The sequence below is a fragment of the Corvus moneduloides genome, chromosome 1 (genome assembly GCF_009650955.1).
Source record: "Corvus moneduloides isolate bCorMon1 chromosome 1, bCorMon1.pri, whole genome shotgun sequence".
In the NCBI taxonomy this organism is placed as follows: domain Eukaryota; kingdom Metazoa; phylum Chordata; class Aves; order Passeriformes; family Corvidae; genus Corvus; species Corvus moneduloides.
In genome coordinates this window covers 1110794-1126955 of record NC_045476.1, presented here as the reverse complement: position 1 = coordinate 1126955, position 16162 = coordinate 1110794, and the positions used below count along the sequence as shown (strand labels likewise).

General features: G+C 63.6%; 1 protein-coding gene across 1 annotated transcript in view; it reads left to right on the top strand.

The window, feature by feature from the left end:
- Positions 1-16162, top strand: part of NBEAL2 (neurobeachin like 2) — a 30637-nt gene that overhangs the window by 13810 nt on the left and 665 nt on the right. The window contains exons 10-54 of the mRNA XM_032128480.1: positions 103-180; positions 269-352; positions 480-578; positions 1327-1898; positions 1982-2114; positions 2193-2312; positions 2394-2724; positions 2822-2904; positions 3010-3102; positions 3393-3564; positions 3976-4109; positions 4195-4354; positions 4428-4530; positions 4927-5080; positions 5202-5360; positions 5444-5603; positions 5761-5846; positions 6115-6774; positions 6847-7025; positions 7098-7257; positions 8056-8193; positions 8263-8568; positions 8657-8806; positions 9529-9686; positions 9766-9890; positions 10042-10162; positions 10248-10405; positions 10501-10634; positions 10735-10842; positions 11641-11736; positions 11817-11941; positions 12025-12165; positions 12249-12379; positions 12464-12573; positions 12663-12780; positions 12858-12955; positions 13036-13152; positions 13239-13328; positions 13447-13556; positions 13636-13808; positions 14126-14220; positions 14300-14416; positions 14501-14662; positions 14744-14892; positions 15702-15837. Coding sequence (XP_031984371.1) covers positions 103-180; positions 269-352; positions 480-578; positions 1327-1898; positions 1982-2114; positions 2193-2312; positions 2394-2724; positions 2822-2904; positions 3010-3102; positions 3393-3564; positions 3976-4109; positions 4195-4354; positions 4428-4530; positions 4927-5080; positions 5202-5360; positions 5444-5603; positions 5761-5846; positions 6115-6774; positions 6847-7025; positions 7098-7257; positions 8056-8193; positions 8263-8568; positions 8657-8806; positions 9529-9686; positions 9766-9890; positions 10042-10162; positions 10248-10405; positions 10501-10634; positions 10735-10842; positions 11641-11736; positions 11817-11941; positions 12025-12165; positions 12249-12379; positions 12464-12573; positions 12663-12780; positions 12858-12955; positions 13036-13152; positions 13239-13328; positions 13447-13556; positions 13636-13808; positions 14126-14220; positions 14300-14416; positions 14501-14662; positions 14744-14892; positions 15702-15837 — 7086 coding nt within the window. The remainder of the gene's footprint in view (positions 1-102; positions 181-268; positions 353-479; positions 579-1326; positions 1899-1981; positions 2115-2192; positions 2313-2393; positions 2725-2821; positions 2905-3009; positions 3103-3392; positions 3565-3975; positions 4110-4194; positions 4355-4427; positions 4531-4926; positions 5081-5201; positions 5361-5443; positions 5604-5760; positions 5847-6114; positions 6775-6846; positions 7026-7097; positions 7258-8055; positions 8194-8262; positions 8569-8656; positions 8807-9528; positions 9687-9765; positions 9891-10041; positions 10163-10247; positions 10406-10500; positions 10635-10734; positions 10843-11640; positions 11737-11816; positions 11942-12024; positions 12166-12248; positions 12380-12463; positions 12574-12662; positions 12781-12857; positions 12956-13035; positions 13153-13238; positions 13329-13446; positions 13557-13635; positions 13809-14125; positions 14221-14299; positions 14417-14500; positions 14663-14743; positions 14893-15701; positions 15838-16162) is intronic.

Below are 16162 nucleotides of genomic sequence, written 5' to 3'. Positions count from 1 at the left end.
TCCTCACCATTCCCGGCTCTGAACAATCCTGGGACACATCCGTGGGGTGGGGACCCTCCAGAACCCCTTCCCCGTGTCCCACGCCCACCCCGTGTCCCACAGCTCTACCTCGGCAGCTCACGGGAGGCAGGAGAAGCCCGGGACAAGGTTCCCACATGGAACAGGGATGGACTCCAGCAGGTACCCCAGAACCCAACCACCATCCATGGTGGGCCGTGTCCCCTCCTTCCCATATCCCAGCAGCTCCCCCATTCCCGTGTCCCCGTAGGTCACCGCCGGCAGCTCCGACGCCATCGCTGTCCACGCCCTCGGGGTGCTCACGGCCATCATGAGCAACTCGCCCTCGGCCAAGGTGGGCCGGGGGACCTCCCTTTGGGGAGGACACCCCAAAACGGAGGGATTTGGGTATTTTCATGCGGGTTGAGGTGCTCAGCCCGTGGTGGGGCTCGGCTGGGATCCCACTGTCCCTGTGCTTCCAGGAGGTGTTCAAGGAGCGCATCGGCTACACCCACCTCTACGAGGTGCTGAGGAGCCAGGGCCAGCCCACCCAGCGCCTGCTCCAGGAGCTCCTCAACATGGTGAGCATTCCCGCTTTTCCTGCCTCCGGGCAAAGCCCTCAACACTGGCGCTTCCTGTGGATCTCGGCTCAGATTCCAAGCCCCCTCGTGCTCTCCACTCTGCTGGTTTCTCAGCAGCTTCCTCCTGAGGGGTCCTGGGGCCATCTTTCACTTGGAGTTGTGCTTGGGTTTGGGAGTTTTGAGCCCTTTTGGATGTGGAACTGCTCACTCTGGTACTTCTGAACACAGGAGGGTCTCCAAGGGGCTTCATGCATGAGGGTCTCTGAGATCCTCGATTCATGGAGGCCTCCAAGACACTTAATGCACAGGGATCTCCAAGATTCTGGATGCACAAGAATCTTCTGAATGCTTGGTGCATGAGGGTCTCCAAGATCCTTGATTCATGGAGGTCTCCAAAACTATTCATGCACAGGAGTCTCCGAGATCCTTAATCCATGAGGGTCTCCAAGATCCTTGGAGATGCATGGAGTCTCCAGGATTCCTCATGCACAGGATCTCCAAAAGCATTGATGCTTAAGGATCTCTGACAGACTTGATGCACGAGGGTCTCCAAGATCTTTAATCCATGAGGGTCTCCAAGACCCTTGATGTCTGAGGTCTCCAAATTCTGGGTGCATGGGAGTGTCCAAGATTCTGGATGCACAAGGGTCTACACAAGGTCTCTGCTGCCAGCCCGGGGTGGCCTGGGATGGATCTATCCCCCTCCACAGCACTGGAGCTGCACCGACCCCCTCTTGTGTCCCTGCAGGCGGTAGAGGGTGACCACAGCTCCTTCCCGGTGCGTCCCATCCGCAACGAGCAACCCCTGCTGATCCTGCTGGCCTGGCTGCCGGCGCTGGAATGCCGGGATCTCCAGGTGTTCCTGTCGGCGTGGCTGCGGCGCCTCTGCGAGGCCTCCCTGCCCAGCCGCCTCACCTGCGTCAAGGCGGGCATGGTGGGCTCACTGCTGGGCGCCCTGGCCACTGAGCCGGCGCTTCCCAGTGCCTGCTCCCAAAACCTGCTGGAGCTGCTGCGCTCCTTGGGCAGCCTCTCCATCCGGCCCGGGGAGCTGCGGCAGCTCCTGCGGCTGCTGCGGCGCGAGCGGGGCCGGGGGCCGCATCCCTACGTGGCTCCGGTCATCCGGGCGCTGTCCGGCATGGCCAGGGGCGAGGGGCCCCCGCGGGCGCTGCAGAGCTTCGACCTGAGCCCCGGCATGGCCGGGATCATGGTGCCCACCATCCAGAAGTGGCCCGGCGGCGCCTTCGCCTTCCACGCCTGGCTGTGCCTGAGCGAGGAGGAGCCGGAGCAGCCGGCGAGGCCGAAGAGGAGGCAGCTCTACAGGTGATGCCCGTTGGAGGGGGTGAGCTGAGGAGGGGCAGCACCACCATCCCCACCGTGGTTTTCTCCGTGGTTTTCTCCACCAGCTTCTTCACGGCGGGCGGGACGGGCTTTGAGGCATTCTTCACCGCGGGCGGCGTGCTGGTGGTGGCTGTGTGCACCAAGAAGGACTACATGACGGTGGCACTGCCCGAGTTTGCCTTCAACGACTCCGCGTGGGTGAGGATCATCCCCATCCCCACCCCTGTCCCCATCAGGGGCACCGTGATGCCATAATGTCCCTCTCTGTCCCTCCAGCACTGCGTTGACATCGTCCACGTCGCCGGCCGCCGGCCCTTCGGCCAGAACGTCGTCAGCATCTACGCCGACGGACACCTGCGGAAAACGGCACAGCTCCGCTTCCCATCCCTCCACGAGGTGGGGGGTCCTCCCAGCGCCCACCCAGACCCCTCCCCATGGCCTCAGCCGGGGCTGAGCGTGATCCCTTCTCCCTCCCAGTCCTTCACCTCCTGCTGCATTGGCTCCGCGGGCCACCGGACCACCACGACGGCCACCACCACTGCCGGTCACCCACCAGCGTCCCATGGGCCGGAGCTGGTCTTTCCCCCACACCCCGTGCTGGGACGCTCCCAGTCTGTCCCCGCCACCCTCGGCCCCCACTCTTGGACCCCCACGCAGCTGCCCACCGAGGGGGTGGTGGCCACCACGGCGGCCGGAAGCCAGGACACGGAGTGGGGCAGCCCCACCTCGCTGGAGGGTCACCTGGGCTCTGTGGCCATCTTCTGGGAGGCTCTGCAGCAAGCCCAGGTCAAGGCTCTCTTCTGTGCAGGTACATCAGGGTGGGGCGTGGAGGATGTCCCCGGGGTGCTGGGGGTAACCGGGGTCTTCTTCGCCGTGTCCCAGCTCATCCCAGTCCTCTCCCCCAGGACCAAACGTCACATCCCCGTTCACACTGGAAGGTGACTTGGTGGAGCTCAGCAGCAAACTCTTGCTGTACTACACCCCCCAGGTGAGGAGAGCCACCCCCCTGGGGACAAGGACAGTGCTGGTGGGCCCTGGACCACCAGGGACACATCCAGGACCATTGGGATGCTCCCATGGTGTTCTCTTCCAGGCCTGCAGGAACAACATCTGCCTGGACCTCTCTCCCAGCCATGGCTTGGACGGGAGGCTGACGGGGCACAAAGTGGTCAACTGGGACATCAAGGTGGGCTGGGCACAAGGTGACCCGTCCACCCCATGGCCTGGAGGCAGAGGGGTCCCTCCTGGGGCATGATCCCAGGGCAGGGCCCCCACAGATCCCCTGGGCCCTGCAAAGACTCTGCCCGTGGTACTGGGTCCACCACGACCCATCTGTCCCATAGGTCCTCAGTGTCCAGGGTGGGCACCAAGGGTGGTGCAGGGGAGCAGGTGACATCTGGGGACCCCAAGTGCCGTGGACCTCCTCCTGTACCCTGCTGCCACCAGCCAGCAAAGCCTGTCCCCTCCCTCCCCCAGGACGTGGTCAACTGCGTGGGTGGGATGGGGGTGCTCCTGCCCCTGCTCGAGCAAGTGGTGTCCAAGACGGAGGAGCCCGAGGATGAGCAGGAGACCAACGACCTGGTGGGGCCGGAGCTGACGTCCTCCAGGAACGCCCAGGGCATGCTCATCCCTCTGGGAAAGTCCTCAGGTGAGGAGTTCAGGGGACGTGGAGCAGGGGCTGTCCTGCTCAGGTGGCCGGAGGTGACCATGGAGGTGCTCCTGGACCTGGCAGGTGTCCACCACGGGCAGGAGAGGTTTGGCCTGTGGCTCCAGGAGTTACGGGGTGATGGAGGAGCCGCTTGGGATGCTGTTATGACCCAGTTAGTCACAAGCAGTTCTGGGAAAGTGAGGGTGGCTCCAGGAACCTTTGGCGCGGGTGGAACGTGCTGTCTCCCGATATCCAGCTGCTCAATTCCGAGCTCAAAGCAGCAGAGGCTTCCGTCTCCTTCAGCCTGGAGGAAACAGGAGAAGGGGGTGAAAAGTTTGGAGAGACAACTGGGTGGGATCTCCAGGAAAGGGTTTGGTGGGCCCGGGGCTCACAGGTCGCGGTGCCCTGCAGAGAGCAGGCTGGAGAGGAACAGCGTGGCCGCCTTCCTGCTGCTGCTGAAGAACTTCCTGCGGAACCACGCCGTGAACCAGGAGAGCCTGGTGCAGTGCCACGGGCCGGCCATCATCGGAGCGCTGCTGCACAAGGTGTGGGAGGCTCCCCACAAGATCCCCATCCCACGGTCCTTGCCTTTCCCAAGGGGCTGGAAGTGTCCCCTGTCGCTCGTGGCAGGTCCCCGGCACGCTGCTGGACATGAGCACCTTGGTGGCCTCGCAGATCCTCATGGAGCAGGTGGCTTCCGAGGGCAGCGGGCTCCTGCTGCACCTCCTCTACCAGCACCTCCTCTTCGACTTCCGCATCTGGAGCAACAGCGACTTCGCCGTGCGCTTAGGTGGGAACTGGGAATGTCCAGGAATGTCCATCCCACCCGGCCTCCGAGGGATCCTCACACCTTCTCCCTGCAGGTCACATCCAGTACCTGGCCAGCGTGGTCAAGGACCACAAGCAGCGCATCCGCAAGAAGTACGGGGTGCAGTTCATCCTGGACTCCATCCGAACCTACTACGGGTGAGCTGCCACGCAGGGCTGGAATCCTGGAATGCTGTCGGGGTGGCATTGGTTGGGCTTCACCCCCCTGGGAGCTGTGGTTTGGATAGACACCGTTTTTCTGGGATAATATCCCTCCTTCCAGTGTGGGAGCGCTGTGGTGGGTGCAGCACCTTCCGTGTCCCATCCCTGAGCCTGTTCCCAGCTCCAAAATCCTCCCCCAGCAGCCACCAAGAGCGCGGTGGCTTCTGCAGCAAGGTGACCCAAATGCATGGGGTGGACATTTCCCAGTGGGGCAGAAGATCCCTGGCTGTCCCCACCAGGCTCCCTGGAGCTCCTCAGGTTCTGCGTTGGGATTTGGGATGATGCTGGCGATGGGTGACAAGGGACACGTCCCCATGCGTGTCTGTCCATCAGCACCTCCAGGGAGAAGACCACGGCCACCGACGACATCAAGACGGTGCAGACCTCCCTCTTCAGCCTGGTGAAGGATTTCTTCTGCAGGAGCTTCTCTGGGGAGGAGATGCAGAGCTTGCTGAACTACCTGGCTGGGGCACAGGACGAGCAGCAGGTGTGCCACCGGCCACCCTGTGGTCCCCAAACCCCTCAGCGAGCCATGGGCTGGGGAGAAGCCACTGAGGTCCCGGTGGGATGCTCGGAGGGCAGTGGACAACCAGCCCCGTGTCCTGCAGGTCTGTGGGGCGCTGGAGGTGATCCACAGCCTGCTGAAGGGCTCCCCAGCCCAGGAGCAGCTCTTCGCCTTCCTCTTCGAGCCGGGCCATGTGGAGCTGCTCTTCTCCCTGCTGGTGCAGAAGAAGTTCTCGGATGAAGTGCGGGAAAGGGTCTTCAAGGTAAGGCAGGACCCCAGCGCCCACCTCCTGTTGTCCCAGAGGAGACATCACAGGCAGGTGGCCTCTTCTCACCATCCCACCAGGTCCTCTACAAGATGCTGAAGTACGAGAAGGTCCCCGAGCGCAGCAAGAGCCGCCTGAAGCTGAAGGACATCGGGTACCACGGGCTCATCTCCCACCTCAGTGACATTCCCGGCTCCATGCTGCTCTTCCGCTGCCTCTCGGAGCAGGTCCTGGGGGCAGGTACCGTGTGCCAAAGACCCCAGGCCACCCATCCCAGCCACGTCCTATGGGGTCATCACTGGTGGCTTCCCACGAGGCTCAGCTGGGCTGGGTCTTTGGTGGCTTTTAAGGACAGCAGGAAGTGTCCCACCACTGTGCTGTCTCTCCTTGTCTGCAGACCCTCCCAGCTACAAGGACCTGGTGGCCGTGGTGTACTTGTCCCACCAGGCTGAGCTGAGCATCCGGCTCGACATCTGCCGCAAGGTGAGCGGGGCCGGGGCACAGCGGGAAGTGACGGAGGTGTCACCCCAGGGCTGAGCTCCTTGGACACCCAGCCACGCCCAAAAGTGGTGGCCATGGGGATGGTGGTGACATGGATCTGCCAGCATGGAAATGGTGGAGCCCCAGCACCTCATGATGGTTTTGGAGGATCTGGGGTGCTCCTGCTCCTGGGATGGGTCCATCCATCGGGAGCTGGGGCAGCAGCGTCCTTCCTCCTTCCTCCTTCCTCCTTCTCCTTCTCCTCCTGCAGCTCTTCCACCTGATCTACGCGCAGCAGGACCTGGTGAAGCAGCTGGCCAGGTTGGCTGGCTGGCAGGACACGCTCACCAAGCTCTACGTGAAGGAGTCCTACGAGTGCCGCCAGCACAGCCTGAGCACCGCGGGCTGCCCGGAGCTGCTGCGCCTCTCCGAGCCCTCCAGCAAGGACGGGATGAGCCCTTTGCCCGCCGAGCTCCAGGAGCTCGATGTCTTCCTCCCGCTGGGATACGAGGCCTCGGACCAGGAGCTCTCCGAGGGCTTCTCCGACCACTCCATCTCCCCGAGCGGCCGCACCAAGTCCTTCCACAACTACAACTTCAAGTCCTTCGACTCCTCGGACCGGGCCAGCCGCTCGTCCTCCAACCCCGGGGATGGCCCCCCCTTCGATGGCGTCTACCACCCGCTGTCCCCCTTCTCCACCTCTCCCTTCGACCTGGGGCTGGACCTGGCCAGCACCAGCTCCATGGCCACGGCCGAGAGCGGCACCCAGACCCCGGCCAGCGGCCCCGGCACCCCCTCGCCCCTGGAGAGCTTCAAGCCCTTCCCGGGAATGCGAGCGCGCAAGAGCTCCAGCCTGTCCAACATCCTGGATGAGAGCAGCTACCAGGACGTGCTGCCCAGCGACAACGTCTCCAACACCAGCAACCCCCAGGTGAGCCCCAAACCCTCGTCCCCACCACGCCAGGGCACTCGGGGCACCTCTCACCTCGCCCTCCGTTGGCAGCAAACCCCCGAGGAGGAGCTGTGCAACCTCCTGACCAACATCATCTTCTCGGTGACGTGGCGCGGGGTCGAGGGCTGGGACGACGCGGCCTGGAGGGAGCGCGGCCAGGTCTTCTCCGTGCTCACCAAGCTGGGCACGGCCTGTGAGCTGGTGCGGCCCCCGGATGAGATCAAGTGCAGGTGAGGCCCGCCCGCGTCCCGGGGCTGGATCCCGAGGGAAGGGCACCCTCCGGAGCCGCTGCTGTCCCGCAGCCTGCTGGAGATGATGCTGGAGTCGGCGCTGACCGACCTGAAGGAGTCAGGCCCGGCCGCGCTGCCCGGGCTCACCCACAACGCCCTCAAGCTGCTGCGGCTGCTCCAGGATTTCCTGTTCTCCGAGGGACACAACAACCAGGCCCTGTGGAGCGAGAAGGTGGATGGGAGTGAGCGGGGATTCCTGATCCCAAACCCCAGCTCTGCTGATCCCTTATGTCAGCCCTGGCCCTAAACCCAGCCCTACCTGCAGAGCTTGAACATAACCTTGGGAAATAAGCTCAGATTTATTCCTAAACTGAAATCAAAGCCTAATCCTAACCTTGGGAAATAAGCTCGGCCTTAATCCTAGATTTAAATCAAAACCTAATCCTAATTTTAGGAAATGATCTCTGCCTTATTAATAATCTTAAATCAAATCCCAATCCTAACCCTTAAACCTTAATCCTAGCCCCTAATCCTAAACTTTAACATTAACCTTAAACCATTGCCATAAAAGCAACCCTTTATACTCTACGCCCTGAGCCTAAACCCTAAGATTAACTCATAAACTCTAAATTTAAACTGTACCTCCTAAATCAAGATCCTAAACCTTAACTCCACATCTTTGTCATAAAGCCCAACCATTAATCCTAATCTTAACCCTAACTCTTAGTGTAAACCTAAACCCTAACTCACAGCCTGTAACATCACTGTACTTCCTACATCCTAATCCTAAACCTGCTACACCTTTGTCCTAAAGTTCAACCCTACCTCCAATCCTACACCCCAGCCCTAATCCTGACCCTGACCATAATTCCTGAGCCCCAACCTCATGCCAAACCCAGACTAGTTTTGGGCTCTACCCCAATCCTAAACCCAAACCCTAATCCGAGGAGGGCTGGGTGACGGGGACGGAGCCGGTGGCTGGGCAGGGCTGGGATTCCTGCCTGGGTGGGGTCTCACGGTGTCCCCCCAGATCTACGAGGGGGTCAGCAGCCTGCTGGACAAGCTGGGCGTGTGGCACCACCTGGCCAGCGGCACCTCGGACCTCAAGGAGATGGCACAGACGGGGCTGCGGGTGCTCATCGGGTACATCCTGCTGCAGGACCCCCAGGTGGGTCACCCCTCCCCGGGCCCCGCGCTGGCCCCGCGCTGGCCCCGCCTGACGTCCCCTGTCCCGCAGCTGCACTCGCTGGCCTACGTGAAGCTGCACAGCCTCCTGCAGACCACGTCGGCCCCGCGGAGGGACGAGGCCTGTTACCTCCTGGGGAAGCTGGAGACGCCCCTGCGGCGCTCCCTGCATTCCAGGTCAGAGGCCTTCTCCTGGCTGGTGCCCATCATCCGGACGCTCATGGATCAGTGCTACGAGACCCTGCAGCTGCAGCAGTTCCTGCCCTCGCTGCCCCCCACCAACGGCAGCCCCACCTTCTACGAGGATTTCCAGCTCTTCTGCACCACCCCGGAGTGGAGGGGCTTCATCGAGAAGCACGTGGGTGCCGTGGGATGACTCCCGGGGGGAATACCTGGATGATGGGCGGTGGGTACCAAGCCCTGGAAATGCCTCTCTGCTCATCCAGGTGCAGCCCACCATGGCCCAGTTTGAGATGGACACGTTCGCCAGGAGCCATGACCTCATGTCCAGTTTCTGGAACGCCTGTTACGACGCCATGATGAGCAGCTCCCAGCGCCGGGAGCAGGAGAAGGCGGCCAGCCACAAGTTGTTCCAGGTACTGCCTGCTCCTCACCCCTGGCATGTCACCCTGGGGTGTGCTCCTCAGCCTGGGACACGCTCCTCACCCCTGGTGTGTCTCTGCACATCACTCTGGGTGCTCCTCGTCCTGGGGACGTGTTCCTCACCCCTGGGGTATCAGCCTGGGGACATGTTCCTCACCCCCGGGGTATCATCCAGGGATGTGCTCTTTATCCTGGGGACATGTTCCTCACCCCCAGGATGTCATCCAGGGAATGTGCTCCTTATCCTGGGGACATGTTCCTCACCCCCAGGATGTCATCCAGGGAATGTGCTCTTTATCCTGGGGACATGTTCCTCACCCCAAGGATGTCACTCTGGGTTCTCCTCAGACTGAGGACATGTTCCTCACCCCCAGGATGTCATCCAGGGAACGTGCTCCTTATCCTGGGGATGTCATCCTAGGGACATGCTCCTTGTCCCGGGGACATGCTCCTCACCTTGGGGACATTAATCCTGGGGATGTGCTCTTCATCCCAGGGATGTCATCCTGGGAACACTGTCCTGGGGATGTGCTCCTCATTCCAGGCGCATTATCCTTGGGATGTGCTCCTCATCCTGGGGATATCATCCCAAGGATGTGCTCCTCATCCCAACCACATCATCCTGGGGATGTTCTCCTTGCCCTGAGGACGTCGCCCTGCGGATGTCCCCAGGCCCCAGCCCTGCTGTCACTTCACTCTGGTGCCCCCTCGGCAGGAGCTGGTGCTGGAGCCGGCGGCGAAGCGCTGCAAGGCGGAGAACGCCCGGCACGCCAACGTCCTCAAGCAGGCCAACAACCACCACAGCACCGTGCTCAAGCAGTGGCGGTCCCTGTGCCGCCTGCTCACCTCGCCCCGCTCCGCCTGGGCCGACCGGTGAGTCCCCACCTCGTCCCCAGGGATGGGTGGCACAGCCAGAGGTCCCCAGGGTGCCTCACGCCCGGCTGTCCCCCAGGAACCCACCCGAGGTCCGCTGGAAGCTGTCGAGCGCCGAGACCTACTCCCGGATGAGGCTGAAGCTGGTGCCCAACCTCAATTTCGACCAACACTTGGAGGCCAGCGCCCTGCGGGACAACCTGGGTGAGGCGGTGGCACTGGGGCTCCTGGGGATGTCACCGGTGGGGTTGGGCCGGGAGATGTCACGGACAGGGTTAAATTGGGGCCCTTTGCAGGACTTGTCCCCAGGTTCTGGGGGAGCTCTGGGGTCCTGCTGACCCCATCCTCATTTCAGGAGCCGACCACCTCCAGAACCCCGCCGAGTCCCTCCCGCTCGCCATGGCCAAGGAGGCCAAGGTGAGCGAGCTGGAGGATGACCAGCTGGCCGAAGAGGACCTCCCCGTGCTGGACAACCAGTGAGTGTCCCCACCCCTGCCACCGCGCTGGCTCACCCGGACTGGGGGTGTCACCAGGGTGTCCTCACCCCGCTGTGCCACCCAGGGCTGAGCCCAAGGAGCAGAACCAGCGGGAGAAGCTGGTGGTGTCAGAGGACTGCGAGCTCATCACGACAGTGGCCGTGGTCCCCGGGCGCCTGGAGGTGACAACCCAGCACGTTTATTTCTACGACGGCAGCAGCGAGAAGGAGGAGACGGAGGGAGGTAACAGCGGGTGCTCCTTGAGGGGGGTGAGGAACCCCCGCCCCATCCCTGCCTCAGGAATGGCGAGATGGTGACACCTGGGGGGGCCTCGGCAGGGATCGGCTACGACTTCAAGCGCCCCTTGTCCCACCTGCGCGAGGTCCACCTGCGCCGCTACAACCTGCGCCGCTCCGCCCTCGAGCTCTTCTTCATCGACCAGGCCAACTACTTCCTCAACTTCAGAAAGAAGGTGGGGACCTCCTCATGGCCTCCTCATCCCCTCCCAGAGCCCTCCCAGGCCAGGGCTCTGCCCGAGCTCCGGCTGCTCCACATCCTCCTGTCCCCGCCAGGTGAGGAACAAGGTGTATTCCAGCATCCTTGGCCTGCGGCCCCCCAACCAGACCTATTTCGGCAGCCGCTCCCCCCAGGAGCTGCTCAAAGCCTCAGGGCTCACACAGGTACCGGCCCCACCACGCCCGTGCTCGTTCCATGTGTCCCTTTCTCAGATGGAAAAGGGGAGGGTCACAGCATGGGATGGGGATGCCCACGGGCCCATGGGCTGGAGATGGCCAGGGGATCAGGGATGGGTCTGGATCCGGGAGTGCCCATGGGACCATGGGCTGGAGATGGCCAGGGGATCAGGGATGGCTCTGGATCTGGGAGTGCCCATGGGACCATGGGCTGGAGATGGCCAGGGGATCAGGGATGGGTCTGGATCCAGGAGTGCCCATGGGACCATGGGCTGGAGATGGCCAGGGGATCAGGGATGGGTCTGGATCCAGGAGTGCCCATGGGACCATGGGCTGGAGATGGCCAGGGGATCAGGGGTGGCTCTGGATCCGGGAGTGCCCATGGGACAGGGATGGCTGTGGGGTGAGGACAATCATGAGATTAAGGACAGCCATGAGGCGTGGGATGGTCTGAGAGCAGGGATGGCCATGGAACAGGGGGTGGCTATGGGATAGGGATGGCCATTGGACCAGAGGTGATTGTAGAACCAGGGATGACCATGGGGTGGACATGGCCACAGTTCTAGGGACAACTGTGGGACCAGTGATGGCCACGGGACTGGGGACAACTGTGGAACCGGGGATGGCCACGGGATGGGTATGGCCATGGGACTGGGAACAGCTGTGGGACCAGAGCTGCTCTGGGACCAGTGATGGCCCTGGGATGGGCACTGCCATGTGGTGGGGGGTGTCTGCCCTGTCTCCTCCCCACCCCAAGCCCATCTCCTCCCTCTCCCTTCGCTCCAGAAATGGGTCCTGCGGGAGATCTCCAACTTCGAGTACCTCATGCAGCTGAACACCATCGCGGGGCGCACCTACAACGACCTGTCCCAGTACCCCGTGGTGAGCCCCTTTGTCCCCCACTGTCCCCACGGGGACCCCGTGACCCCCCCCCACCTCACCCGCCTCCCGCCCCCACCCAGTTCCCCTGGATCCTGCGGGATTACGTCTCGGAGACCCTGGACCTCACCAACCCAGCCGTGTTCCGGGACCTGTCCAAGCCCATCGGGGTGGCCAACGAGCGGCACGCCCGCGACGTCAAGGAGAAGTGAGTACCCCACAAACGAAGGGCGGGGGACGCGGGGAGCACCTGGCTGGCTCCTGGCGGACCCCATCCCCCCTGGCCCACAGGTACGAGAGCTTCGAGGACCCTACGGGCACGGTGGACAAGTTCCACTACGGCACTCACTACTCCAACGCCGCCGGGGTCATGCACTACCTGATCCGCACCGAGCCCTTCACCACGCTCCACATCCAGCTGCAGAGCGGCAGGTGGGCACCCGGCGGGTGGCTCCTGCAGAGGGGACATCGTGGGGACGGCCAGGCTCCAGCCAGGTGTCCTGTGCCCCCCCCAGGTTTGACTGCTCGGACCGGCAGTTCCACTCGGTGCCGGCGGCGTGGCAAGCCCGCATGGAGAACCCGGTGGATGTCAAGGAGCTCATCCCGGAGTTCTTCTACTTCCCGGAGTTCCTGGAGAACCAGAACGGTAAGGGACACCATTGTCACCGCCGTGGGGAGCAGGGGGGGGTCCGTGTCCTTCGTTCCTGCATCCTTCCCGTCCTGCCCGCAGGCTTTGACCTGGGCTGCCTGCAGCTCTCCAACGAGAAGGTCGGGGACGTGGTGCTGCCGCGGTGGGCGCGCTCCCGCGAGGACTTCATCCAGCAGCACCGCAAAGCCCTGGTGAGATGGGGCAGCCCCTTCATCCCTGCGGGCGCTCCGGGGGCACGGGGGCCATTCCCAGCCCGCGCTGACGCCCCATCCTGGGACAGGAGTCGGAATACGTCTCCGCCCACCTCCACGAGTGGATCGACCTCATCTTCGGGTACAAACAGCGCGGCCCGGCCGCCGTGGAGGCCCTCAACGTCTTCTACTACTGCACCTACGAGGGTGAGCTGTGGGGCGAAGGGAGGGGGACACCTGCCAGGGCTGTGTCCCCCCGTGACCGTGACCACCCCCGTGCCCAGGGGCCGTGGACCTGGACGCCATCGCCGACGAGACGCAGCGCAAGGCTCTGGAGGGCATCATCAGCAACTTCGGGCAGACGCCCTGCCAGCTGCTCAAGGTAGCTCAGACCCCCACCCCCAAAACCAGCCCCTTTTGGGGGGTCGTCCCCCCCTTCTGATGGGTCCCCTGCCCCCCCAGGAGCCCCACCCCGCCCGGCTGTCGGCAGAGAGCGCTGCCCACAGGCTGGCCCGCCTCGACACCCGCTCGCCCAACGTCTTCGAGAACCTGGACCAGCTCAAGTCCTTCTTTGTGGAGGTGAGGACAGCCCCGGGGGGCCGTGGGCAGGACTGGGAGGGGTGGGGTGGCCAGGAGGGTGCCCAGCAGCTGCTGTGTCCCCACAGGGCATCAGCGATGGGGTGGCCTTGGTGCAGGCTGTGGTCCCCAAGAACCAGGCGCATTCCTTCATCACTCAGGGATCCCCCGACATCCTGGTGAGTGTGGGGAAACTGAGGCACGGGGCCGTTTTGCTGCTCCAAGGGGGTCCAGGACCAAACCAGGGAGGACCCCGGCAGTGGGAGCGGTGTCACCTCCCCTCGCCTCTCTGCCCAGGTCACCGTGAGTGCCAACGGCTTGTTGGGGACCCATAACTGGTTGCCCTACGACAAGAACATCTCCAACTACTTCAGCTTCACCAAAGACCCCACTGTCACCAACGCCAAGTGAGTCACTGGGGCACAGGGTCCCCAGGGATGGTCCCTGGAGGTGCCACCAATCCACCATCATCCCACGTCCCGCCAGGACCCAGCGCTTCCTGCAGGGCCCCTTCGCCCCCGGGGCCGACCTCAGCTCGCGCACGCTGGCCGTGTCCCCCGACGGGAAGCTGCTCTTCAGCGGGGGACATTGGGACAACAGCCTCCGTGTCACCTCGCTGGCCAAGGGCAAGGTCGTGGGGCACATCACCCGGCACATAGGTACGTCCTCCTCCCAGGATGATGATGATGATGATGGTCTGATGATGCCCTGATGGGGTTGTAGAGCTGTGGGGGGAGGCAGGTGACAGGTGAGGGGCAGCTCCCAGTGCCTCCGTCTCCTGGGGACGCTCCAGGTTCCACCTCAGAGCTGGAGTGGGGTGAGGAGCAGCAGCATCCACACCCCAGAACACACCTTGGAGCGGGGTCGGCAGCAGTTCCACGTTCTAAAGCACATCACGCTGCCAGCCCGTGGAGTCGGGGTGCCGAGCGTGGTGGGAGGGGACCGGCACCTCATGGTGTCCCTCTGGGTGTCACAGATGTTGTCACCTGCCTGTCGCTCGACCTCTGCGGCATCTACCTCATTTCCGGCTCGCGGGACACCACCTGCATGGTGTGGCAGGTCCTACAGCAGGTAAGGGCTCGAGGAGCAGGGGGAGCTCGCCGTGGGCGCTGCCAGCAGGTCACTGATGTCCCCATGTCCCCAACACCAGGGTGGCTTTTCCAGCGGCTTGGCTCCCAAACCCGTCCAGGTGCTGTACGGCCACGACGCCGAGGTGACGTGTGTGGCCATCAGCACCGAGCTGGACATGGCCGTGTCCGGCTCCAAGGTGAGCTGGTGGGGCCATGGGGTGGGCGTGGGATGGGCAGTGCCACCACCATCGTCACCCTGTGTCCCCTCCCTCCTCCCCCAGGACGGCACCATCATCACCCACACCGTGCGCCGGGGTCTCTTCATCCGCTCCCTGCGGCCGCCCGGCGAGAGTTGTCCCCCTGCCATGCTGGCCCACCTGGCCGTGGGGCCCGAGGGGCAGGTGGTGGCCCAAACCGCCGTGGGACAACGCTCCTGCTCCAAGGTACGTCCAGGTGGCCCCGTGTCCCCCCCGGCCACCACCACCATCACCACCACCACGACGCTCCCCCTGTGCTCCTTGCAGGACAGGTTTGCGCTGCACCTGTACTCGGTGAACGGGAAGCTCCTGTCCTCCGTCCCGCTGGACCGGGAGGTGACAGCCATGTGCCTGACCGAGGACTTCGTGGTGCTGGGGACCTCGGAGTGCGGCCTGGAGATCCGCGAGCTCCAGAGGTGAGCGCTGGCCACGCCCTGTCCTGTCCCCATTGCGCCCTCAGGGTGTGCCGTGCCATGGTGTGCCATGGCTCGTGTCCCGTGCCATGGTGTCCCGTGCCATGGTGTGCCATGCCATGGCTCGTGTCCCGTGCCATGGTGTCCTGTGCCATGGCTCATGTCCTGTGCCATGGTGTGCCATGCCATGGCTCATGTCCTGTGCCATGGTGTCCCGTGCCATGGTGTGCCATGCCATGGCTCATGTCCCGTGCCATGGTGTGCCATGCCATGGCTCATGTCCCATGCCATGGCTCGTGTCCTGTGCCATGGTGTCCCGTGCCATGGCTCGTGTCCCGTGCCATGGTGTCCCGTGCCATGGTGTGCCATGCCATGGCTCGTGTCCTGTGCCATGGTGTCCCGTGCCATGGCTCGTGTCCCGTGCCATGGTGTCCCGTGCCATGGTGTGCCATGCCATGGCTCATGTCCCGTGCCATGGTGTGCCATGCCATGGCTCGTGTCCCGTGCCATGGTGTCCCGTGCCATGGCTCATGTCCCGTGCCATGGTGTCCTGTGCCATGGCTCGTGTCCTGTGCCATGGTGTCCTGTGCCATGGCTCATGTCCCGTGCCATGGTGTCCCATGCCATGGCTCGTGTCCTGTGCCATGGTGTCCCGTGCCATGGCTCGTGTCCTGTGCCATGGTGTCCCGTGCCATGGTGTGCCATGCCATGGCTCGTGTCCCGTGCCATGGCTCGTGTCCTGTGCCATGGTGTCCCGTGCCATGGCTCGTGTCCTGTGCCATGGTGTCCCATGCCATGGCTCGTGTCCCCAGCCTCAGGGCGGCCGTGCCCCCCGTGCCCATGCGGGTGCCCGTGCACAGCGTGTCCGTCACCAAGGAGAAGAGCCACATCCTGGTGGGGCTGGAGGATGGAAAACTCATCGTGGTGGGCGCCGGGCAGCCCGCGGAGGTGAGCGGGACCCCAGCTGGGTCAGGGTGGGAGCGGGGACGTGGCTCGGTGTCCCCTGGGTGGGGACATCGCCAGGGTGGGGACAGCGGTGTGTCCTCTCCAGAGGTGAGGGCACTGGGGTGGGGAAGGGGATGTGGGGTGGGGATGGGGGTGGAGATGGAGAAGGTGGTGAGGGTCTGAAAGGAGATGGGGATAGAGAAGGGGATGAAGATGGGGTTGGTTCAAGGGTTTTGGGAACGGGATTGGGATGGAGAAAAGGGATGAGGATCTGGAAGAAGATAAGGATGGAAATGAGGAAGGAGAAGAGGGTGGGATGGAGGAGCAG